General features: G+C 47.9%; 1 protein-coding gene across 8 annotated transcripts in view; it reads left to right on the forward strand.

Moving 5' to 3' along the window:
- grid2ipb (glutamate receptor, ionotropic, delta 2 (Grid2) interacting protein, b) overlaps positions 1–25,444 on the forward strand; it is a 34,582-nt gene that overhangs the window by 2,330 nt on the left and 6,808 nt on the right. For 4 of the 8 annotated variants that reach the window (XM_056429698.1, XM_056429699.1, XM_056429704.1 and 1 more), the window contains exons 1-18: positions 16–669; positions 1,491–1,744; positions 2,249–2,578; positions 3,611–3,765; positions 12,714–12,992; positions 15,517–15,602; positions 16,885–16,954; positions 17,947–18,099; positions 18,273–18,428; positions 20,279–20,430; positions 20,843–20,977; positions 21,576–21,661; positions 21,920–22,070; positions 22,512–22,813; positions 23,349–23,393; positions 23,819–24,541; positions 24,923–25,075; positions 25,192–25,279. In XM_056429698.1, the coding sequence (XP_056285673.1) occupies positions 594–669; positions 1,491–1,744; positions 2,249–2,578; positions 3,611–3,765; positions 12,714–12,992; positions 15,517–15,602; positions 16,885–16,954; positions 17,947–18,099; positions 18,273–18,428; positions 20,279–20,430; positions 20,843–20,977; positions 21,576–21,661; positions 21,920–22,070; positions 22,512–22,813; positions 23,349–23,393; positions 23,819–24,541; positions 24,923–25,075; positions 25,192–25,279 (3,394 nt within the window). In that variant the 5' untranslated portion in view covers positions 16–593. Of the gene's footprint in view, positions 1–15; positions 670–1,490; positions 1,745–2,248; positions 2,579–3,610; positions 3,766–12,713; positions 12,993–15,516; positions 15,603–16,884; positions 16,955–17,946; positions 18,100–18,272; positions 18,429–20,278; positions 20,431–20,842; positions 20,978–21,575; positions 21,662–21,919; positions 22,071–22,511; positions 22,814–23,348; positions 23,394–23,818; positions 24,542–24,922; positions 25,076–25,191; positions 25,280–25,444 lie in introns of those variants that run through there. The other 4 variants (XM_056429700.1, XM_056429706.1, XM_056429702.1 and 1 more) reach the window with 3 other exon arrangements.

Raw genomic sequence — 25,444 nt, forward strand, 5'->3', positions numbered from 1 at the left:
TGCCCCCCTCCCACACACACACACACACACACACACACACACACACACACACACACACACTGCTGCTCACATCACACGTGGACACACAGAATCCCACGCAGGCAAGACGCTCCAATTAGCGCTCATCGGGCGTCCTTTGCATCGACGCAGAGCGATTCTGGGCCAGCAGCGGTCCCTCGGAGAGCCACCCAGCCGAGAGAGGAGGAGGAGGAAAGAGACACACTGGTGTATTTATAGAAAAATGAGGCCTCACAAAACCCTTTTTTGGAGAGAGAATTATTAAGGAACAGAGGTGCCCGGGGTGCACGCGTCCCAGTTTTCTGATTAACACTGTGCAAGCGGGGCCCGGCCCAAGGATGAATCAGGGATGAGACGCAGGACGAACTCCTTGACACACTCTCGCAGAAGGACTCGCTTCTCGGGCACGCTCGCCACGGTGGCTTCAGGGTGGACGAAAGGGTCAATGTTTTGAGTTTGTCTCCCTTCCCGTCTGACTTTGGGTCGGCCCCTGTTTTTAAAAAAAAACATTACATCTGACAAGACCGATTGGATACCAGGCCGCTAGCAGGCCGCCTGCTATTTGACAAATCAAGATGAAGAAGTTTTTGCAAAACAAAAAAGGCAGATACACTTTCCGCCGGGGCTCTCGATATCCATCTAAGGATTTCTGTAAGTGTTATCAGCTCGTTGTCCAGTGTGTGTGTGTGTGTGTGTGAATGCCGCTGCGCTGTGTCTTCGGAGGCTGTGGAGCACACCATTAGCTCCCAGCTGAGCCAGAAGGTTTATACTTGATTATATTTAGCAAAAAAATTTTTTTTAATAATCCGTTTTTTTAATACCATTACATGTGGATTAGCTACCTTCATTTGAGTATTTCACCCCAACGTCTGGCTTACAGGTGCCTCTCTATTTGCAAATGTACCTCCCATATGTGTTATTTTAATGCCACTCTGCATCACCTGCGTGCTTCTACATGACCAGTGCAGCCGGTGGTGTGCTCTCTCTGTTGCATCATTACCATTCAACAGCATAGACTTGCATGCGAGTTCCAAAAAAAAAAAAAAGTAAGGAAATGAGCTGAAGGAACTTTTGTCTTTCAAGCTAATTAAGGTCACAATCTCAGCGATGCCTTAATTTGATTGGCTGCGTTTGCGCTTGTGAACCAGGTCAGGGACCGCCGAGCGTGTCACGGTTCAGGGTGGAGGGTTACAGAGTAAGTACAACTCGATAGTACGACTCGAGACACTGGAGATAGCAGGCGGGAGAAGAGACGGGGCACCGAGGCGTAGAATCGGAGCTCTTCTAAAAAACCTACAGAGGATTATTTGATCGATAGATCGATGTCGATAGACTCGAATATGTTGGCTGCGGTTGGTGAGTGCTTGTGTTTTTAAATGAGTATGTGTTTATTCATTTCTTAGGATGCCGTTGGTTACTAGTCCTCTAATCTTTCCTTTCTCCCACCTCACCTCGTCCCCTCGTCCCTAAAGTACTCAGCATGCCGTCGTCCAACCAGGGCTGGCCTGACGAGTTCGGCTTCCAGCTGGGCGGCAACGGACCCTGCTACATCCTGTCTGTGGAGGAGGGCAGCAGCGCCCACCTGGCGGGGCTGCAGGCGGGGGACCAGGTCCTGGAGATCGAGGGCCACAATGTGTCGACGCTGGGTCCCCAAGCTCTCGTCGCCATCGCCCAGACGCAGAAGAACATCCCTCCCAGCATCGGAGTGGTGTCCCGCATACAGCAGGTGAATACACACAGATTTTGAATCCATCACACAGGGTTCGTACGGTCATGGAAAACCTGGATACGTCATTTACAGGCCTGGAAAAGTCCTTTAAAAAAAATGAAATCCCAAATGTTTTGGAAAAGTCATGGACATTTGTGATATTCACATGTTCATTTTTAAAAGAAAGAAGCTCAAAATATTAGCAGGCATATGCTCTCATACTCGCGGCGCAATTTGTCTCTCATTCATGTGTGTGATATAAGGCTATACTGTATGCTTTGGAATTCTTATTGTTAGTTTAAATACTAAATGCTCCTACTTTTTCAAGTATAAACCGAGATTTCACAAAACATTTGGTCATTAAAATTTGCTTTAAAGTCCTGGAAAAGTCCTGGAATCCATTGGTCAACATGTGTGTGAACCCTGTTCACATCAGTGAAGCGTCCTGTGGGTCCAGGACTGATCCGGAGCCCTTTTGTGTGTCATGTTCTCAAATTTGAATTCTTTTTTCCCTCATTACAGATGGACGTCATACCGGGTCCGGACGGTCGTTTTGGGTTCACCATTGTGGGAGACTGCCCCCTGCTGGTGGAGGACTGCTCGCCTTGCTCTCCGGCCGGCCGCGCGGGTCTGAGGGCCGGAGATCACATCATGGAGGTCGACGGCATCCCCGTCAGGCAGCACGAGACGGCCGCGGCGCTGATCAAGGCGTCCCAGGGCAGGACGCTGCGCCTCGGGGTGCTGTGTCTCGGCCCGAGGCAGAAACGAAGCATCAGCGTGGACGACAGTCAGACGGGAGTAGAGGGAGCGAGGCTGGACCGCAAACACAAAGCGCTGGAGTTCAACAGGAGGGTACGCGAGAATACATGAGACATCACATGTCAGCTAGCAGACGCTTTTATCAAAGAGACTCACAGTAAGCTCATCAACCACGAGGACACACTCAGAACTACAAGAATCAAGAAAGTATCATTTCTTTAAGAAAGCCAAACTACAAAAATAGAAGTAATACCATAAGTGATACTATAAGTACAACTATAAGTAATACTATAAGTAATACTATAAGTAATACCATCAGTAATACCATTAGTAATACTATAGGTAATACCATTAGTAATACTATAAGTAATACCATCAGTAATACCATTAGTAATACTATAAGTAATACCATTAGTAATACTATTAGTAAGACTATAAGTAATACCATCAGTAATACCATTAGTAATACTATTAGTAAGACTATAAGTAATACCATTAGTAATACCACAAGTAATACCATAAGTAATACCATAAGTAATACTATAAGTAATACTATTAGTAATATTATAAGTAATACCACAAGTAATACTATAAGTAATACTATTAGTAATATTATAGGTAATACTATAAGTAATATAACTAATACCATAACTAATACCATAAGTAATACTATAAGTAATATTATAAGTAATACCACAAGTAATACTATAAGTAATACTATTAGTAATATTATAGGTAATACTATAACTAATACCATAACTAATACCATAAGTAATAGCAGGTGTTCACCAAAATATAAATAACAAGGTTATTGCAATATGTTATTCTTTATACCATGGCGTGCAGTAAATCCTTCAACGGCCAAAAACGTATGCGCAGATATGAAAAAACGTTTATAAAAACCTTTCAGACAACGCACAGCTGAAAACCTTTCAGTTGGTTTTTATCACAGGAACGTTTTTTTGGGATGGATAAGTAAATATACAAATAAAAAAAAGACTAAAACCACGACTAACTCCTGTAATATAGCCCAGAGTAAAGCAACGATTCAACCCCGTTTTTCCCGTCGCTGTCATTCCGTCCTCCCGACTCCTCTCGGCCTCTAACGTCTTCTTTCACCGCCAGGTGGACCAGATTCTAGGAGAGGAGCCCGAGGTGAAGGAGAAGCTCTTCACCGCGCTGAAGCACTACGCGGCCGAGAAGAGGGTGGAGTGGTTGGCCTCGGTGCTGCCCGACATCCTCGCCTCCGATGAGCACCGGCAGCTCATCTCCAGCATCAGGTAGGAGCTGTGGTCGCAATGCATTGCAACAACAACAACAACAACAAACAGGATGGAATAAACCACTGGAAAGAAAGTGGAGCACGGATGTGTGAGACGTCTGTGTATCCAGTGTAACCGACACATATGGGTCTTAATATTACTCCCCTCCCTCCCTCCCTCTCCCCTTGTCTCTCTCCATGTTTCTGGTCATTCTGTTATGCCAAACTTTCCATTAAAGCAGCGTCAGAAACACACGAGGCCAAAGGGAAAAAACTGCCCCTAAGAAATATAATTCTGCCCCTGATATCATGAGGAGACAGTCAAGAAATGACCCCATAATGTCAATAATTTAATAGTGTTTTGTTTTTGTTCTTAATCTGTAGACTACTGCCTTATTATTGCCATTTTTATGACAATTGCTCATACTGTAAGCCTAAATAAGTTTACTTATTATTTTTGAACAACGGTTAAATGTTATTTAACACAAGTTTCAAAAAGTGCCCCCAATTTCTTTTTAAATGCCCCTGGATTTCAGTCAGTGGGGGAAACAATTGCCCCTTAAAAAAATATGTAAATTTCCTCCCCTGCTTTAGAGCCAAAGGCAGTTTGGCCTTTAGCAAAGCTTCCAGCGTTGTTCAATTTCTTTTTTAAATATTCCACACATTCCCAATTTAAAGTCCCAGCGAAAAGGTCCTGTAGCTCATCCTGCAGGATGGATTAGAGGGGGGGGGGGTCTTCGCCTCCAGGTTTAGGTGGGTCCCATCTGCCACACCGGGTTTAAATCCACAGCGCCCCCCCCCCACGCCGCTTAAAGAGTCATCAGTGGAGCGGAGAGACGTGACTTGTCGCGGCTCAGAGCCTCTGAGGGTTGGCAACGTGAACCGACATTCCCAGCGTGGCGGTGGCGATGAGTCACAGACGGATTTAGTCGAGTAAAACGTCATTTATTACCGATGGCCGTGCCGCTCTGTACCTACAGTTCATAAAAACAGTTTGAGTTGAGTGTTCCCACTAAAGCCGGATAACTAAATGAAAGAACTCTCAGGTCTGTGGTTCTCACGCAGGCCTGTCTCTAAATCCCCAGACGGTCGGTCCACAGATTCCACTTCTTCCACTAGCAGAGCCAATCAGACCTTTTATTCTCTTGCTACGCCGGCTGCCCTCCACCACGACACCACTCTGGACTCTTCTATAGCTATAACTCTTCATATTAATACACCGTCAGAAGGGTTTCCAGCAGCACGAGGTGGGGGTTGGGCTACGTGGGGAACCCAAAATGAGTTTAGGCCACTGGATTTCTGTGCCTTATTTGCCCGAGCACCAATAATAATAATAACTTTATTGTCCCCTTTTTGTGGTTTTTCCATCCCCCACCCGTCTCAAGACTCTCTCTCGCTCTCTCTCTCTCAGGAGGGGTTTATGTGTTTTCATCTGATGGATTTCCCCCCATTATTCTGCTCAGAGCTTGGGTTATTCCTCTCTCTCTCTCTCCATCCCCCCCCCTCTCTCTCTGTGTGGTGACCATTCCCCCCTCAAACTTGGTGAAGATATTTTCTGCTCACTGTCAGGTGATGCAGCTTTATTCTGTAGTCACGGGTGACAGCTAAAGCGATGCACTGTCTGCACCTCTCACTCTTTTTTCCACCGGGTGAGTGAATATTTAAAGCAGTCGGATACGGGACGAGACAATGGCTGCTGTTGATGTTTGAGAATCTGTTGTTTTTAGCTCAGAAAATACTCGATTCCCTTCTTCAAGGCGATTTGCGGTCTTTAAATCGATAAGTCATGAGGTCAACACGGAGTTCTCGTGGTTCAATGTGACGGCGCCACGGGGAGGAGAACGCAGCGACAGCTGAAACACACTGTGCTGCTCCTGTGTGGGTGAAGTCATTGGGTTGAGTGATGCTCGGCCTTTAGGGAGTAATCCCTCGCATACGTGTGTGTGTATTTCTGTGTGTGTGTGCGTATGTCTGTCTATATGTGTGTGTCTCTGTATGTATGTGTCTGTGTGTGTGTCCGTGCCTCTGTCTATCTGTCTGTGTGTGTGTGTGTGTGTCTGTGTGTGTGTCTGTGTGTGTGTCTGTGCCTCTGTCTATCTGTCTGTGTGTTTGTGTGTGTGTTTGTCTGTGTGTCTGTGTGTTTGTCTGTGTGTCTGTGTGTTTGTCTGTGTGTCTGTGTGTGTGTTTGTCTGTGTGTCTGTGTGTTTGTCTGTGTGTCTGTGTGTGTGTTTGTTTGTCTGTGTGTGTGTTTGTCTGTGTGTGTGTATGTCTGTGTGTCTGTGTGTGTGTTTGTCTGTGTGTGTGTTTGTGTGTGTGTGTTTGTCTGTGTGTGTGTGTTTGTGTGTGTTTGTCTGTGTCTGTGTGTTTGTCTGTATGTGTGTTTGTCTGTGTGTGTGTGTGTTTGTGTTTGTTTGTCTGTGTGTCTATGTGTTGATTTAACAGTGTAAATATTGTACAAACATTGCATATGTAATCTTGTGTTTTTAGTTTTTTGACGTCAGATGAAAAACAGCCTCTAGGCTCATAACTCACACATTTACAGAAATGTTTTTATTAACGTGCGCTGTCCCTTATCAAAGAAACCAATGGAACAGATTATATAAATATTCCTGTTTTAAAAAGAACATTATCTGCCCACACTGAATGTGTCGTCCCTGGATGTAGCTGCACTTTCTACCTTTTTATCTGTGTATAAATCAACTGAAATGTCACTACAGTGATGGTTGAGCCACTTTTAAAATAATAGAAGTGATTATTGGATGATTATGGGTGAGAATGATCAACTCCTCTGCACTCATCCGCTCCTCCCGACCCCAGAGTGCAGAGCTCGGCGCTCTTCTCCTCCGCCGGTGCCGATAATGATGGTGTTTTATCTTCACCGCAGGAGTCGGTGGCGCTCCTGAGAGGCATTAGTGGCTCACAAGTGCCAAGCCAACGGTATTTATAAAAGTAGGGACACTCGTGGAACACGTTGTCTTTTTATAGTGGTTGTTTTTTGGAGCTGCTGAATGTGACCGGCTAGTTCAGGCTGAAGGAGGAACAATAAAAACAACTGCTTCCTGGAAGAAGGCCAACGCCAGTTTACAGAAGTTTATGATTTAATTGGGCATTTAAATATTGAGTAGAACGATAGGTTTATTGAACTTACATTTTTTTATTGAACCTATAATAATATAATTGATTTAGGAATAATGCATGTAATAATAATGCATTTAATTTATATAGAGCTTTTTAAGATGCTCAAAGACACTTTACATCAGTGGTCGCCAACCCATCGATCGCGATCGACCGGTCGATCTCGGAGACGTTCCCTGTCGATCTCCAAAATAAAATGAAAATAAATTCTGAAACACATTGTTCCTTGTTTTCGAACATTTTCTGAGGTGTCTTCTGAAATGTTTTCTTTCTGACTGGAAGATTGACGTCAGAAAACATCTCCGCCTGATTCATGAACGCCTGAAAACGGGTTCGCTTCCACAGCCGTGTTGTCAGCTGTGCGCCCGGAAAGAGGGGAACGTACCACTACAGGTGGGGCGCAGGGGGGAATGCAGAAAGACCTTGATTGATAACTTCACATATTACACAAGCTCAAAGTACACCGACATAAAACTAAGTCATCAATAAATAAATTTGGAAATGCCTGTACCTTCGTGTACATGTTTACGTTACGGCATTAACAGGTTACGCCTGCGCATGCGCGACAGCCGAGATTCTTGGCGACTTGCCAGGTCTTACCTCGGTGAGTTGGGCTTTTCTGCTGTTGTCCTTCAAAACAAAAGCTCAACATTGAGCTTTTTTTTCTTGTCTGATAGAGCAATCTGGTTTACTTGAAAGTGATTGCAATTGCATTTATTCAATTATTTGAAAAGGGACAGATGCAGGAGTCACAAATGGTGATTCTCATATTTATTATTATGATAATTATTTAAATCTGAGAATGTCTGTTGAGTTGATGTGAATGTAATCACCAACGGTCTGAGTTCAGAATCAATCCCAGATGAGAAAACCCCCATGAATACCAAATTTGCCCCGAAAAACTCGTCAGTGGAGTTGAGAAAATCACCAAATCAAAGACCAGGAGCTGACAGACGGCCTCAGACTGGCTGTCTGTGATTATGAACTAACTACAAGCTCACAGACAGAGTTCAGTCACAGCATCACACTGACTTGAGTCACATGGCTTGATGGCATTGTGATGAGAGCTGAACTTACATGAGTTGCACTGACTGATCATGTTGTCAGTGTTGTGCTGTAACTGGATTGGATTAAATTTATTGTCATTGCTAGAGTACAGGTACAGAGGCAACGAAATGTAAATAAATACAACATTTATATTGGTAGTTCATCCAGCTGCTCATTGCAAATGTGTTTTTTCTTGTTCATATTGTGTGCGGTTAACACATATCTTACTTGTTATATTACACTTAAATTCTGTGTTCCTGGTCCCATCAATTTGAACGCTGGACCCAAATGACAATTAGGCCAAATAGAAAGTTGTAAGTCCAGTCTGGACCGTCGTTTTCTCTCAACGCCTCAATAGGTAGATCTTGCCGGTCATGAAGGCGGAGGTCAGGGATCTTGGGCTCAAAAAGGTTGGTGACCACTGCTTTACATGTTGCATTCATACACCACTCAGCTACGGGGAGCAATTCAGGGTTAAGCGTCTTGCTCAAGGACACATCGACTGGGGCGGGGATTGAACCGCCAACCCCCTGATTGAAAGACGGACCTGCTACCCACTGACCCACGGTGTTTCTTTACGTCTCACGAACCCCTTTGCAATACTCCAAAGTACACCGAGGGGCTAAGTGCCCAAGAGAAGCAGGGCAGACGGATCGCGTCGGGAAGATTCCTGTTCAAAACCTTCCTCCGTTATTTTGTAATACATCGGCTCGTGCATCGGTCTCACTTTGTTAGCCTCACCGGCACCTTTGAAAGCCACATCTTCACACTCTGAATGAAATGAGGTCTCCTCTTTGTCATTTGATCCCTGATGATAAATCCGTCTCTCACTCTCCCCGCGCGCTTCCTCCTCCACAACCTTTCCTCAGATAATTATAGATCCCTGTTCTTGACAAACGAGGTCAAATCGGAGCGCTCACTTTGTTTCCCCGAGAGTTGACGCGTAAAAATCTTCTTTTTTTTCTTTTAGATGAGGTTGCCTTTTCACCAGAGGTGAACGTCTAAAAACATTGTGCTCATAGCAGACACACACACACACACACACACACACACACACACACACACTGCTTACACAGGTAGCCCACAGCATCTGTGTGAGAGACGGAGACGTTATGAATAGTTGGCAAATAGCTGTGAAGCGAAGCGAGCCAACAGAGAGGGAGTGTGTGGGCTGCTACACCTTCATCACTACGGAACATGTATTTATACCCCGGGATGCTCTTTGTAAGTCTGTGCTCAGGCAACACGGCCTCGGGCTACATGAATGCCTCAAAACCTGATCAGAATTATGATGCATATATGACGCGGCGGAGGCGGCTGGCTCAGAATATGTGGCCTATATCTTTCAACTGAAAAGATTTCCTCCGAAATAAAGCGTCAGCGTCGTTGTTCTTTTGTCTCGTTTGTTGTGGTGCTGAATGGAGAGCTCCATATTGTCACCACGGTGTAATTCTCCGGCTCCACCACTAGAGGGCCACACCTTAGAAATGACTCACTTCTGTCTATATTCTCTATTCTTTTGAGATGAGGAATATTTTGTCATGCAGCATTCTCTACGACGGTGTCTCCCGTGTCTGCGCACCCTCAGCATATTCAGCTTTTATCACAATCTAATTACATCTTCAGTTGTATGGCTTTTTTAAAGATATTTTGAGAATTTGTTGTTGTTGTTGTTGTTTCCTAAATCATCTCATGATACTGGCCACGTCTGGTAACATCCCCTACATCCTCAGATGAACACATCATGTGATTCTACCCCTGTAGTATATATAGATATACCACAATATCATATATAGATCAATATGTGGTCAAGTTGTTTGTGTTTCCTGCAAAAAAATTATTATATCATTATTTTGGGAAGGTGACGGCATGTAAGTTAGACTTAGAAATACCTTATTAATAACATGCCGGATAACAAAATGAGCCGCGCCTCATCCTCTCTCCGTCTCCATGTGCTATGAGTCGGTCCAAATTGCTTTTCTTAGCTGTCTGAATTGTTTTTCTTTGGCTTAATTAGCTTCTCGCGGACATGTCGGCCGGCAGCAGGTTGTCTCCGTCGGCGCGCTTGTTGCTAATTACGTCAGCGCTGCCGCGTTGCACGGACCACCTGGTCCGCCTTGGTCTGAGTCATCCAATCAGCAGCGAGGCGGTGAGTCAGGACCAGACGGCCGGTGTAGGTGGAGATCAAAAACAGTTGTGTTGATCATAATGCCACTTATGATTTAACAAACAATTACCTTCTTGTACCATCTGGGATTTTGGTTCTCTTCAATATATATATACCGTGGGTACGGAATGACCGTGTGATATTTTAGTTTTTCTTTTTTAATAAACTCGCAAACATTTCTACAGTTCTGTTTTTTTCTGTCAAGATGGGGTGCTGCGAGAACGTTAATGAGAAATAAAATGAACTTTTTTGATTTTAGCAAATGAAACAGAACATTTAAAAAGGTCTGAATACTTTTCGTACCCACTGTGTATGTAACCAGTGTGCTGTAGCCTATTCACATCTCATGGAAAGACATGGTAGTAATATATTTGGAGGCGCTGTATGTTTCCCCCATTTGATGAGAACATAACCCTCCAGAATGAGGTGATTTTGGCCAGTTTTCACTTCTTTAAAGGGCTTGAAATCAATAATTTGGGAAATACGCTTTTCCGAGTTAGAAGATTTTGTTACTGTTGTGGTTTCGGTCTTCTCACCTAACGCTCGGCAAGACAGCAATTAAGAATATTTCAGTGAGATTGTTTAGCCACTGACTGGATGAAAGCTTTGAATATGTTTCGAGACTCTCGCATTCTGGTTTTGCAATTTCCTGTTTGTCAGATAATTATTTGAGAGATCAATTAAGATTTTACACGAGACAACAAAGCTGGGTACGTTTTGAATATTTCATTGTTAGTGTGTGTATGATATTGTGTTTTGGTAGCACCACCAATGAATTTTCTTCAATACCTTCCTCTGAAGAGAGCAGCTAAACACATTTTTTTTTCACAATAAAAGACATTCCCAATGTTGAATCCTGTCTAAACACACGCAGCCATGTGAGACCTTCACTGGAATAAAATCTAAATATAGAAAATAGCAGAATTATAATCAATAATTTAAAGCAAATTGTACAACAAAAGTATTGAAAATTCGACACCAAGCCCAGTTAACAAAATAAAACGTGCATTGTGAGATCTCGTAAGATATCAAAATGTCAAAAAGGGGGCTGAGCGTGAACTGTACATTCTGTTTAATGTTGCGGGCTGGCAGTCATCCAAACAACAACAGCGTCGACTGTGAGAACAAAACAAAATGAGTCGCCGTCGTCCCACGCACACGACGATGGCACATTTCATTCAAGTGATGAGGACCGCCACCGAGAGGCGAGGCGCCCACCCACACAGGCACACAGGCTGAATAACACGACCCGCGAGGATGTTCACGCTCCACCCCTCAGGCCGGAATCTTAATTAGTTCTCCGGCACCTCGAACCTAAAGGATGAAGTGGTTTGCGGTGATGTAACAAACTGCATTTCCTCCGGGTTGTTAGCTTTGTCATCAGCCGCCTCAATAGACAATATTGCAATGTAGTTAAAGATATGATGTCATTCATGAGGCATTCTGGGAAAATGAATCCAGAGCTGCAAACCAACACGGTAAATCACAATAGCACGAGGAGGCAAGCTGCTATTTGTTTCCCTTTCACCTCGTCCTCTGTCACGATGCTCACTTCAGCAGCCGGTTAGCGTAGCGTGGCATGAAGAAAGGAAGCAGGCAGCCAGGGTCTAATGAGGCACTTTGACAAAGTTGCATCATGGGAGCTGCAGGACCAGCTTCGTTGAGGATCGACCTGGACTATCGACTAAAGAGGCTGCATCTCTCCGGCTCTGCGGCACCGGTTCTGACCACACGGATACAACTTGTCCCCCGATGTTATGTAAGGGTAGCACTAAAATATTTGGGCTGCACCTTTTTAAGAAAATACATACGCCCCTTGTTGTTGTTGTTGGTGCTTAGTCAACAACATGAGATGAAGCTGTTGGTTAAATACTGGACTCTAAATGTAATTCATTAAAACTACTGCTTTTTTTGATTATACCTCATGAAGCCCCTCCCCCCCTAAACAAACAATGACAGCTTCCTGCTCTGTGCTCAGACTGACAGCGCGTGTCACTGAGGTGAAGCGTGGACGGAAGTGAAGGAGAGAGAGAGCCAGAGAGAGAGTGAGGATGACATGAATGGGGAGGGAGGGAGAGAGAGAGAGGAGGAACCCCGTGCTCGCTCACTCCCACACTGTTTCCCTCTCTCCGTCTTCTGGCTCGTGAGCCTCTCGCTGCTGCAGTGACACTCCGGCAGAGCAGCGCTTCCCTCCGCCGGTCTCTCTCTTCTCCTCACAGAAATCTCTCGTCTCCGGCCTCCGACTTCTCGTATCGCCTCGTCTCCGTGTGAAGGGGGAGGGACCCCCCCCCCCCATCACTCACCTGTCCAACAGAAAGCCTTTTTCCTCTGAGTCCTGACGGAGGGAGCCTGTTGATTGTAATTAGTCTGGACTTGGATTGTGAGGAGTCGATCATCTCTTGTCAGTCTCTGCTCGTGCCGGATGTTTGGAACCCGAGGTCTCGGGTCCTGAACCGGATCGAGGTGGATCTGTGATGTAGATCCATCTGCTTTACGACTTTTTTCTTTTCTTTTCATCCCCCCCTGAGTCGACTCTTGTAGACAAAAAACTAACATCGCCGCCTTTAAAAAAAAAAATTTTTTAATCCCCCCCCCTTGCATGCCACCATGTTCGCCAGAATCTTCATCCCCAAGAAGCACCGGCAGCGCTTCGACGTGGCCGTGAACCAGAACGTGATCAACCGACTCTGCCGCAGCAAGAGCATCAGCGAGCCGCACGCCAGGATCCGGCGCAGTCGGAGCGAGGATCACTCCGACCGCCGCCGCGGGTCCAAGCGGGCCAGCTCGGTGCCCAGAGACGGAGAGCCCGGGGGGAGGGGGGAGGCGGAGAGAGAGCGGGGCTTAAGGAAGTCGGCCTCTGGGGTCCCGCCGCATCCCCCCATTGGACCCAATCAGAGGTGAGCATGGCGCGTGTTGCGAGTGGTTCAAACGGAGCCGTCGGCTTTAGCGTTGTTGACTGTTTAGGGCCAGCAGTTTCATCTCAACGCACAATGCAGCAGCCACACGTTGACATTATTATTTAGACTTTTACAGGCAGGATTTCTTTTTAACATTTTTTCATGAAACAGAGGACAGCGTGTCTCTCTTTCTCCAGCCTCGCTGTCAGCTCATGATTCGCTCATGATTCGTCATGGATCAAAACTGAATCAAAAAAATAAATCTGTGATATGAATAGATAAAACCCCAATATAAGTTGTTGTTGTTTTGATTTACCCAAACAAACAACATGTTAATCCTGCGCTGTTTCAGAGCCCCTGACCATTCAGCCTCCACCCACTGACATGCTGATCAAACAGTTGTCCAATTAATAACAGCACAGTGGACTGAGTGCAGGATTACAGGGGGGGAGATGGGGGGGGGGGGGGGGAGCGGTGCACTCCCACACAAACAAACTAACTAAATCCCGAGACCCGTCTCCATCCACATGGGAGTGTAGATGCGCGGCTGGTTATCTCGAGTGATGCCCACTGGTTGTGTTTCCATGTGACACCGTGTGGTCTCAGCGAGGAGCTCGAGCATCGAGACTGTTGCGCAACACTCTCGTCCCTCCGCAGGGAAACAACAACAACAACTTAGTTTTAGTTGACGTCTCGGTGGTTCCATCGAGTAGTGACGGATTCATTCGGCTCGTCATATGTAATAAGTTTGAGCTCGATGACTTATCGATATATAAAGTACAGCTGACACCATCCTCTCTCTCTCTCTCTCACACACATCTGCCTTTAGCTCATCTTACATAACAGCCAGTTACCGCAGCTTTTAAAGAACGGATACGTCTTGTTTTTCCTCACCCCTCCCTCCCTCCCTCCCTCCCTCCGTCTTTTGTTGTTGTTGTCTTCCCCCTGTTTACGTATTAAAGGCCTTGTGTGTTGCCTTGAGTCGTTTCCGTGGCAACACCACCACCACCACGAAGCGTCTCATCTTTGATGTACCGGGAGGTTCCGCCGTGTATTCCTCCGCTGAGAGCAAAGAGCCGCAATCAGCAAAATGTCAGAGCCTTTCTTCCTCTGTGCTGAGAATCTGCTGAATTATTTTTTGTTTTCCAATTATTTGGGGGTATTCTACCTTCCTCTGAAGAGTTAAACTAAAAAAGATTCACAATAAAAGACGAAACACAAGTAGCCATGTGAGACCTTTACTGGAATAACAATCTAATTATATAAAATAGCAACATTATAATCCCAATTACAAACAACAGACTGCAAATCTGACCGGTCAGCACAATAAAAGTGTTAAACATTTGACATTGAGCCCAGTAAACAATATAAAACGTGCATTTTGAGCCACAGTAAGCTATCAGAATGTTTAAAAAAGGAGGGCTGTGCGGAAAAAAAATTAGTTTCCAGTCCGGGCCGCACTAGCCGCCACGCATTAACAAAAGCCCGGGTCACAACGCTGGATTGCATAAATAAATGTACTGTACATACTCGCGTCATCGTCCTCACGTCAGAATCCCGAAAAATAGGAAGCTCAGACCGCCTTGTAAACAGCAGGGAGTGAGACATCTGGGCTCTCAGCAGGGAGTGAGACATCTGGGCTCTCAGCAGGGAGTGAGACATCTGGGCTCTCAGCAGGGAGTGAGACATCTGGGCTCTCAGCTGGGAGTGAGACATCTGGGCTCTCAGCTGGGAGTGAGACATCTGGGCTCTCAGCAGGGAGTGAGACATCTGGGCTCTCAGCTGGGAGTGAGACATCTGGGCTCTCAGCAGGGAGTGAGACATCTGGGCTCTCAGCTGGGAGTGAGACATCTGGGCTCTCAGCAGGGAGTGAGACATCTGGGCTCTCAGCTGGGAGTGAGACATCTGGGCTCTCAGCAGGGAGTGAGACATCTGGGCTCTCAGCTGGGAGTGAGACATCTGGGCTCTCAGCTGGGAGTGAGACATCTGGGCTCTCAGCAGGGAGTGAGACATCTGGGCTCTCAGCTGGGAGTGAGACATCTGGGCTCTCAGCAGGGAGTGAGACATCTGGGCTCTCAGCATGGAGTGAGACATCTGGGCTCTCAGCAGGGAGTGAGACATCTGGGCTCTCAGCTGGGAGTGAGACATCTGGGCTCTCAGCATGGAGTGAGACATCTGGGCTCTCAGCATGGAGTGAGACATCTGGGCTCTCAGCAGGGAGTGAGACATCTGGGCTTTCAGCAGGGAGTGAGACATCTGGGCTTTCAGCATGGAGTGAGACATCTGGGCTCTCCCCGTCCACTCACAGAGAAGCTGCTATCTGCATGATTAATGCCGATTACCATAAATTATAACCATTGAAAATCTTTTTAATTCATCCAAGAGAAACTGGACCTCCGCTCTGTTTCCTGTTATTGCAAACTGAATATTGTTATTGGCTTTTGGACTATTTAAAATCATTTTAATTGTCATTTTTCACTCTTTTCTTGACACTTCTCATCTCTCACTTCCCTCCGTTCTTCAGGGTCCTTCGCATCTACCGCGGGAAGAAGAACTTCGGCTTCACGCTACGAGGCCACGCCCCCGTCTGCATCGACTCCGTCATCTCAGGTACTTCTCAAGACCTGATCGATGCCTCCTCTCTCTCAGTCTCTCTGTCTCTATCTCTCTCTCGATGTCTCTCTCTCTCTTTCTATGTCTCACACTTTCTCTCTCTCTCACTCTCTCACTGTCTCGCTCTCTCTCTCGCTGTCTCTCTCTCTTTCTCTCTCTCTTGCTGTCTCTCTGTCTCTCTCGCTGTCTCTCTCTCTCTCACAAACACTTAAAGGGGTCAGTCAGTGGTTCACAGTGACATTCATGTATATTTCTGATTAATTGTCACTATTGTTCATTATTTTTGTGTAAGAATATGTTTGATTCAGAGACGCACACTACACAAGATACACAATTCAAACTTCTTACTAAGGACAAGAAATAAATGAGATGTTAAATCAACATACTCGTCATCCTGCGCTTCACAAAGTTATAAACTATTATTTGATTGTTTCAAAGTGTGAAACGTTTCCTTTGATGTTATTGAATTGTTGCGTTCTCTAACTGTAGATCATGTTTATATCATCGAGCGTTGATTCAAATACCCGAACACGACCGCAGGATCATTAATTTTTTTATAACAAGGGCCTGCAGTTATTAATATATTTATATTATGTTATTGGTAGAAAATTAAACTCTGTTAAATATCTTGTCTTTTGTTAAGTACTTTAACTACTTCCACTTTCCTATGTTGAGCAGTACAAGGTTATTTAATTAACCGTTATTGTTTCATTCGAAACAAAAGAAAAGGCTGTGAAGTTACTGTCGACGGGATTTTGCCAGGTTCCCCGGTGACGAGGGAGGTGTGTGTGTGTGTGTGTGTGAGATGATGACTGCACCGTTCCCACCCACCACCGTGCGCCGCAGCGGGGCCGAGAAAACTGACTCACGCGCCTCCCGGAGGTTGGTATGGCGACGGTGGGGGCGGATCGCGTGTCTCTCGATCTGAACACACGTTGCTGAGGGTAAACATCTCAAAACTGCAGTCTCGTGGCCCGGGAATGTGCACACCACTTTGTCCAAACTTTTTCTGTGAGAACAAACACAATGACGGAGGAGGCGGTGTGGGCGGGCGGCGGGTACCGTGCAGGCGGAACAGATCCCACTGTTTCCTCCCGTAATGATTGTGTGTAGAGCTCCTCGCCTCGAGCCTCGCTGGATGTCAGATTGACAGCATCCCTTTAGTCACCGTCTCCGTCTGCTCGGCGCACCTCGTTAGCCGCTGAGTTTGAGCCAGAATCCCGTTTATAATCTCTTTTTTGTTCTTCTTTTCTTCCTGCCATCACTGTCTCCCTCTCAGATAGTCCAGCTGAGGAATGTGGACTGAAAATAGGCGACCGAATCCTCTTCCTCAACGGACTGGACATGAGGTTTGCCTTCTTTCTTTTTTATTTAAAGGATACCATCCGAAGTATTTTGTCTTTACCTGCTATCCAGGTGAACCGTTATATTTCGAGAGGATCCATCTGCTGCTATGAAAACACTCTTTAACTGAGCCAGATGATTCATCACAGGACACGGGAAGCTTTTATTCTGGTTATAGTTTCCCTTTTATTAATATTTCACAGGTCAGTCATCACCAGGAGGAAAATGAAAAGTCTCAGCAATGAAATAAACCCTCTTAAAAATACGCAGCTTTACAACATGTATCTGAGGCTCTGCAGTGTTGATCTGAACAAACACACACAGGCGTGATTACATCATAAGCCTAATTGAGTTGCATAAGAACTCTTTTCTTTAACTTTGAATGCCAGTGTATTCTCCTCTAACAACGCCGGCTACGCGTACGTACACACGTCCGTTTGAACCGATGTCCCTGAACACATCCCGCAAACTCCTCTCGTGGGAGTAGCCGTCGTCCTCGTGTGGACGTTACCACTTTTTGACCTTCCGCCTCTTGATTTTCCGAGAGTGAGCGTGGGATAACAAAGAGTGGATGAATAACCGCTCAGCAAATACCGTACATCATTTTTCTTTTCTTTTTTAAACGCCATTACTCATTCTGCCACGCTGCCGGTCACGTGAGAGAAGAATCGCAGAGCTGTTCCCATGGCTGCCCGATGTACAGCGTTCTGACTGGCGCTGTATCATCTCCCTCATAGCGCGGCGGCGGTGCTGCAGCAGTAGGAGGTGATCAGGAAAACAGTGGGAGTTGTTCCTCAGAGAGAGAGAGAAAGCTAATACAGTACAGGATGTGTCGGAGCTGAGTGTGTTTACGGAGCACAGAGTGCGTCTCAGGTTTATCAAACAGTGCAATGTAATCCTCGTCAATACAGTATCTCTTTCAAAGGAACAAGATGTTCTCATTCCTCCAGTCATCAAGCTCTCCATCACTGACTTCTGTCCCTCTCTCTTTTTGTAGGAACTGTTCCCACGAGAAGGTGGTGTCCATGCTGCAGGGCAGCGGGGCCATGCCCACCCTGGTGGTGGAGGAGGGTCCGTCCGAGTACTCCTCAGACCAAACCGACCCGGAGGAGTCTCCGAGCCTCGCTCCCGCAACGCTGCCGCGCTCTAGGTCATTACAAAAACAGACGACAAGCCTGAGCTTTTTTTAAATTCAGCAGCTTGTGGTCGGCGTCGGACCCCTCGGTCCAGTTCTGCTGGATGAAAAGGAGAAACGATGCTTTAGTGAGTTAACGTAACCCAACGAGTTAAAGAACACGGTCTTTTTCTGTGTCTGCCGCCCAGGTCTCCGGCCCTCAGCTCTCTGCAGTGGGTCGCCGAGATTCTCCCGCCGAGCATCAAAGTCCGCGGGCGGACCTTCGGCCAGCAGCTGGAGCACCTGCTGACCATCCAGGAGAGGTACACGGTCTGCAAGTCCCTGGAGACCTTCTTCCAGCACAGGTCAGTGGGATGGAGAGCATAAGAAACATGGAGGTCTGCAACAATGCACTATTAAACACATGCAAGAGAGCAGAGGGAGGAAGTGGGGAGAGAAGCAGCTTTCTGGAGTTGTTGCAGAGGTTCTGGAAAGTAAAAGAATTCTTAAAAGGTCACGCAGTTGAAACTTCTGTCGGATGGAGACACAGTAGCTGAGCAGGAAGTTGAATCTTCCCACAACACACTGATCACATGTCCTCTTGAGATGGACGGAGCTCTGCAGATGATGCACACGTGTGATTCTGCAGGAGTACCTGCTGCAACGAGCTCAGTCGCACCTGGATGGAACCGGTGTCTCTGTGAGAGTCACTTTCTTTGACTTCTCCAGTGCATTTAACACCATCCAGCCACTGCTGCTGAGTGAGAAGCTGCGGGTGGTCGGTGTAGACGCGTCCACCATCTCCTGGATCACTGACTACCTCACAGGCCACAGCTTGTCAGAATGGGGCGTGTGCTGTCTGGAACGGTGGTCAGTGATGTTGGAGCCCACAGGAACTGTTCTGTCTCCCTTCCTCTTCACCCTGTACACCAGTGACTTCCAGTACAACACGGAGTCATGCCATCTGCAGAAGTACTCTGATGACTCTGCAGTGGTCGGGTGTATTAGGGATGGACGGGAGGAGGAGTACAGGGCAGTGGTGAGTGACTTTGTAAAGTGGGCCGATGAGAACCACCTGCGGCTGAACGTGGCCAAGACCAGAGAGATGGTGGTGGACTTCAGGAGGAAGGCTAGCTCCTACACCTCTGAGTGTCCTGGGAGTGGACGTGGACATGGTGGAGGAGTACAAGTACCTGGGCGTCTCCATCGACAGCCGACTGAACTGGAAGGCCAACATCAACGCTGTGTACAAGAAGGGGATGAGTCAACTCTTTTTCCTGAGAAAGCTTCGATCCTTCAACGTGTGCAGCAAGATGCTGGAGTTATTCTACCAGTCGGTTGTGGCCAGTGTGCTGCACTTTGCCATTGTCTGCTGGGGAGCAGCATCGGAGCCGGTGACACCAGCCGTCTCAACAAACTGGTTAGGAAGGCTGGCTCCATCATCGGCTGCCAGCTGGAGCACCTGGAACAGGTGGTGGAGAGGAGGACGTTGAAGAAACTTGTGTCCATATTGGACAACCCGGACCACCCTCTCCACCACCTCCTACAGGGACAGAGGAGTACTTTCTCCAGACGTCTCCTCACGCTCCGCTGCCACAAGGACAGAGACAGGAGAACATTCCTGCCGACGGCTATGAGGCTCTACAACAGATCACCTCTTGCCAGATCTGCACTTCACACATTTCATTTACTTACACTACACACATACACCCACACTTCATTTTCATTTACACTACACACATACACACACTTTGCATTTTGCACACTGTCTATATTTAATATTTTAATATTTAATTTAATTTGTCATTAGTATTGTATTGTGTATGCATATATGTTGTATAGATACATATATATTTTATTTTATATTTTACTTTGTATACTTGTATACATCTTTATCTTTCATCCCTGTTTTTTATTCTTGTGTGTTTAGTTTATTGGTGCTGCTACTGTCACGACAAATTTCCCCTTGGCGATTAATAAAGTACATATCTATCTATCTATTATAAGCACAGCATGTGCATACAGCGTCACCCTCCCTGTGACTGACATCCCATTTACCCTCCCACTTCTAATCCTTAACTCTCATCACAGATGCAAAGAATATAAATCTCAGCCTGGTCCTGATATCACATGGCAGTAAATCACCCAGCGGTCAGGGCTTGTTTAAAGATGTGTAAGGGAGGCATTGTGTGTGTGTGTGTGTGTGTTTTCGCAGGAATGTGGACACTCTGATCGTGGACGTGTTCCCGGTGTTGGACACGCCGGCCAAACAGCTGATCTGGCAGTTCATCTACCAGCTGCTGACGTACGACGAGCAGGAGCGCTGCCAGGGCAAGCTGTCGCGCTTCCTCGGGTTCAAGAGCAGCGGTGAGCCTGAAACAGCCACGTGGGAATCACACACACACACACACACACACACACACTGCAGGCGGTCGATGAGTTGCTGGTTGGATTGATTATTCCTCTCGTGTCGGGGAGAAAACAATATCATAATTTTTTTTTAAATGGCTGATGAAATTGAAAGTCAAGCTTTTTTATGTACCCTGAGGCTGTTTGTTTATAATTAACAAAGGAGCAGCTGCACACGACTTCACTTGAGATGAACGTGTGTGTGTGTGTGTGTGTGTGTGTGTGTGTGTGTGTGTGTGTGTGTGTGTGTGTGTGTGTGTGTGTGTGTGTGTGTGTGTGTGTGTGTGTGTGTGTGTGTGTGTGTGTGTGTGTGTGTGTGTGTGTGTGTGTGTGTGTGTGTGTGTGTGTGTGTGTGTGTGTGTGTGTGTAGCCGTGTTGGAGCCCGACCTCGGCCCGGCGCTCCACCGGCGCAGCAGCTCCATGCGCGTGACGGGCACGTCGTACCGCGGCGTGGTTCGGGAGAGGAGCTCCGACGACTGCATCATCGGGACCCACCTGGGAATGGGTACGCTGCACACGAGCCGCGACCCGGTCGCTCCGAAGCGGTGCCGACGACCGCAGGGCTGAATCCAGGGTTTTCAAAAGTCTCAGAAAGGAAGACGCTCACAGTTATTCGTCTGTCTTACAATCCACCGGGCGTACGAGGCTCGCCTGTGTAGAGACGGTTCACGAGCTCCCTGCAGCGGTTACTGTCCTCCTTATAATCCACTGGGCATCGAACCCACGAGTCGCTCTCGTTGAGCTGCTCGGAGCTCCGCAATCGGGCTGCGTTCGCACTCGGCTCACGGGAACGTCTGTAATTGTTGGATTGTTGCTGCAGGTATTTGAAGGCCACATGAGACAAAAGTGTCCGTCACGCATTCATTCATTAACTCGTCATATCTCGCCTGTCGCCTTGTCGGAAGAACATGCTTATGTTTATCTTCCAGCACATTTCATTCATGGTTCCCACTGTTTTCCCCCCTTTTGCCATCGGTCTACCTCCGAGCCTCGCGTTACCCTTCTCTGCTTCACCCTCTCTCCTCTCTTGGCTGAGGGGGGGAGGGGGGCGGGTGCAAGGAGGAGGCTCATGTCTTTCCTCTCCATGCCTTACTGTGCTTTAGGAATTCATGTGGAGGAATCCGGGAGCCCGGAGGAGAGGCAGTCGGGAGACGGGACCTCCTTCCCCGAGTCCCCCGACCTCAGTCATGTAGGTACCGCCTGCAGCTTCTCGGCGCCGCGGCTTCTCGGCAACCGGCATTCTGAATGCTCGTTATGAAACCTGCGTGTGCTCCCCGCGCTCGCCTCGCCTGAAGGTCTGCTGGTAGTCGCTGCAAACTGATCCGTTGGGTGCAAATTGTTACTTTAAAACAAACAAAAAACGCGCTTTAAAAAACAACAACAGACCTTCGAAGCGAACGTGTCGTGTGCTAACCAGCTGATCATGCCCCCCCCCCCCCCCCCGTAGATAACAGGGGTGTACACGGAGCTGGAGACCGTGTACGCGGGGAAGAGTGTGTCGCCGCTGCGTGGCGGCTCCTCAGCAGAACCCGAGGGCCCGGGACAGACTGAGGCCTACGGCCGCTCTCTCTCCCCCCTCACTCTGCCCCCTCTCAAAGGTACTCTGGGGTCTGACACACACACACACACACAATGTGCGCGTGCTTCCAGGCACATGTTTTCATCCAGGGTTCAGTAACATTTGTATTATTATTTGTATTTAAATATAATACAACCATGAGCCTCATGGATGCCACGTTCAAGTCCCTCTAGATCTGCTGTGAATACGAGCTGCAGAACGGGGAAACCTTGACGTGACGTATGTTCTGGTCATGAGCGTTAGATCCACTGGCCTCCGTAGCGTATATATATTAATAATGTGAACGCCTCCTCTCGTCTGCAACCTCGTGTTTCATTCTCAGTGTTTAATTAGATGAGTTTCGATGTGAACGTGACATGAGAACCACTCAACGTGCAGTTTATCTTTGTGTTGCCACGGTAACCGGAAAGGAATGCGAGAGGAAAGCGTCTTTTGATTCACTCTTTTTTTTTTCCCGCAGGTAGTTGTAAATCCGGCCTGTCGCTGTCCTGGAAGGAGCCGCTCCCCTCCCCCGTGTACGAGCTCCACCACCAGAGCAGCGTGGACTCCAACCCCTACGTCAGCCTGGAGAGCCCCCCCGCCTCCCCCGAGCACTCCGGCGGCGGCGGCGGCACGCTGACCCGCCGCAAGAAGCTGTTCACCTTCTCCCGCCCGCCACGCAGCCGGGACACGGACAAGTTCCTGGACGCGCTGAGCGAGCAGCTGGGCCACCGCGTCACCCTGGTGGACGGCTTCGTGCCCGGGGAGAACGACTACGAGGAGGTGAGGAAGAGCCGCCTCCCATATCCGCCGCATCGCCCGCCGTACCAGGGTTCATACGGGCACGGGAAACCTGGAGCAGTCGTGGGATTATGAAAAGTTTATTTCCAGGCCTGGAAAAGTCCCAAAAGTTTTGGAAAAGTCATGGAAATTTGTTATGTTCATTTACACAGTTTGATTAAAAGAATACACATTTATATAAATATTTATTATTTTAATCAAACTATCCTCTCATTCATTTTAAGGTACATTAATTACTCGTGTATACACCGAGATTTCACGAAATATTTAGTCATGGAAATTTGGTTTAAAGTCCCGGCGCTCCATTGGCCCCTATGTGTATGAACCCTGTGGAATCATGCGCACACTGAAGAGAACACGCTTTTGATTTTTTCTCACGCTTTTGTGCAGTTGTTTGTATCAAATAATAAAGCAAATTCCCGTCTGACTGCAGTAACGCCGTTGTAGCGTAGCGTGTTGACATCAGAGCGGCTCCGATGTCAACACGCTACAATGAACACTTGTGTCACATGAACAGATATATCAAGGTGGTTGTCATGGTTTCAGAAGAAGAGGGGTGCCTGTAAGTAAAACATGATACTCAGTTACACCGTAGAGTCTAATGTTAAGTTTTTTTTATCTAAAGGCGCTCGTCAAACATTACAGCCTCGTGACTTCTTTGTCACGGTGTTTGTGTTCGGAAACTTTGGACACAAGGACCTGAGTTCCTAAAACTGATGTGTTTTTTTAATTACTTTTGGTATTTTACAGTTAACTTTCACATTATTGGATAGCAGTTGTTGTGTTCCTTAAATAGACGGGTTGGGCCATATCAAATATTAAGTGCATGAGGTTATTTTAATTTCATGTTTCCTGCCCCGTCAAGTCGGTCAAAAGAGAAAGATGGCAGCTCCAGATTGATAAGCAAGAGAAATAAATCATTTTAAAATGATGTTTTTTATTTAGTTGGAGTACGTCGAGTTGACGGTGTCCTCCTCCTCCCTCCAGATGAGTTTCCAGGAGGACCAGGACTCGGGCTTCACGCCCCGCCGGCTCAGCAGCGGCAGCAGCGAGGACCAGAGCCACAGCGACGAGGGCTCCAACTCCTCGGGCTCCGAGCCCATCCCGCCGCCCCCCACCCAGAGCCCGCCGCCGCCCCCGCCTTTCCAAGCTCTGATCCCGCCCCCCGTCCAGTTCACCGACCCGTTGCCGCCGGTGCGCTTCTCCCCCGAGCGCGCGCCGCGCAGCCGCATGCCCTTCCAGCCGCAGCACCCCATCATCCCGCCGCCGCCGCCGCCCAGGACCATTCTGACCAGCCGGCCCGCCCTCGGCAAAGTGCCGCCCACCAGGGAGGAGGTGGAGAAGGCTCGCCAGCGCTTTCAGAGCCGCCTGTCGCACGGCCACACCGCCCTGGGCACCACCACCACGCTGCGCTGCTCCCAGCCGTCTCGGCCCCGCTTCCTGCCCCGGCAGCTCAGCCAGCCGCAGCCCGTCCTGCAGCCCTCCGCCCAGCCGCTGAGGCCGAGCCAGCTGGTGCTCCAGAGACACCACCTGCTCCACCACCAGCACAGCTACCAGGGCCCGCTGCCGCCGTCCCTCCAGGACCACGGCTCGGCCCCGGCGCAGAGCCAAGGCGCCGCGGAGGCCTCCAAGCACCCGGCCGCTCACTCCACCCTCCCCAGCCACAGCAACACCTACGAAACCCCGCGGCAGGAACACCCGTCACAACAGGTAACGCCTACGCTTATCACGCTGGTTTTCAGAAACATGATGATGAGCAGCAGCGGAACGTCAAAGGTTAGCATCACACAATGTGTGTACGCGGATGTGAGACTGGAGATGGACCTTCCTGCTTCCTCTGGCCGATCCCTTCTCTTTGCCCGTTTCACACATTTAAAGAAATCCAAATAAAGTCACGAAACCGTTTTCTTTAGAGGAGAAATATGAGAATAAGATGGTAAATGTGTGCAGAGCTTAGTCTGACCTCACCTCATGTCCAGTGGGATGTTTGGAGGATGATTCCAGCGCCAAAAAAATGCTAAAAAATCTCTTGCGTCTGAAATAAAATGTAACGTGTGTGTATATATATATATATATATCTCTCTCTCCAAGGCGCCGCCGCCCCCGCCTCCACCCCTCCCTCCACCCTGTGACCCGCCTCCGCTGCCCAAGCCGGGCCCCCACGCCTCGGACGCCAACCACATGAGCGTGAAGAGGCTGCGCTGGGAGCAGGTGGAGAACTCCGAGGGGACGATATGGGGTCAGGTGAGTCCTCGGTTACGGGTGAAAGATCAGAGACGGTCAGATGCAGTGAGATTACTTGTGGAATAATAGTGTGTAAAAATAAATAAATGAAGCCGTGTCCTCGTGTCTCCGTTTAGCTCGGCGAGGACTCGGACTACGACAAGCTCACCGACATGGTGAAGTTCTTGGACCTCGATCTGCACTTTGGGACTCAGCGCCGCTCCAGTAAGTCGTTGTGTACTTCACCGCCACATCACCACATCTTTCATATATATCGAGAGAGAGAGAGAGAGAGAGAGGGAGAGAGAGGGAGGGAGAGAGAGAGAGAGAGAGAGAGAGAGAGAGAGAGAGAGAGGGAGGGAGGGAGAGGGAGGGGGGGAGAGAGAGGGA

This window comes from Pseudoliparis swirei, chromosome 13 (genome assembly GCF_029220125.1).
Source record: "Pseudoliparis swirei isolate HS2019 ecotype Mariana Trench chromosome 13, NWPU_hadal_v1, whole genome shotgun sequence".
NCBI classification, from domain to species: Eukaryota; Metazoa; Chordata; class Actinopteri; order Perciformes; family Liparidae; genus Pseudoliparis; species Pseudoliparis swirei.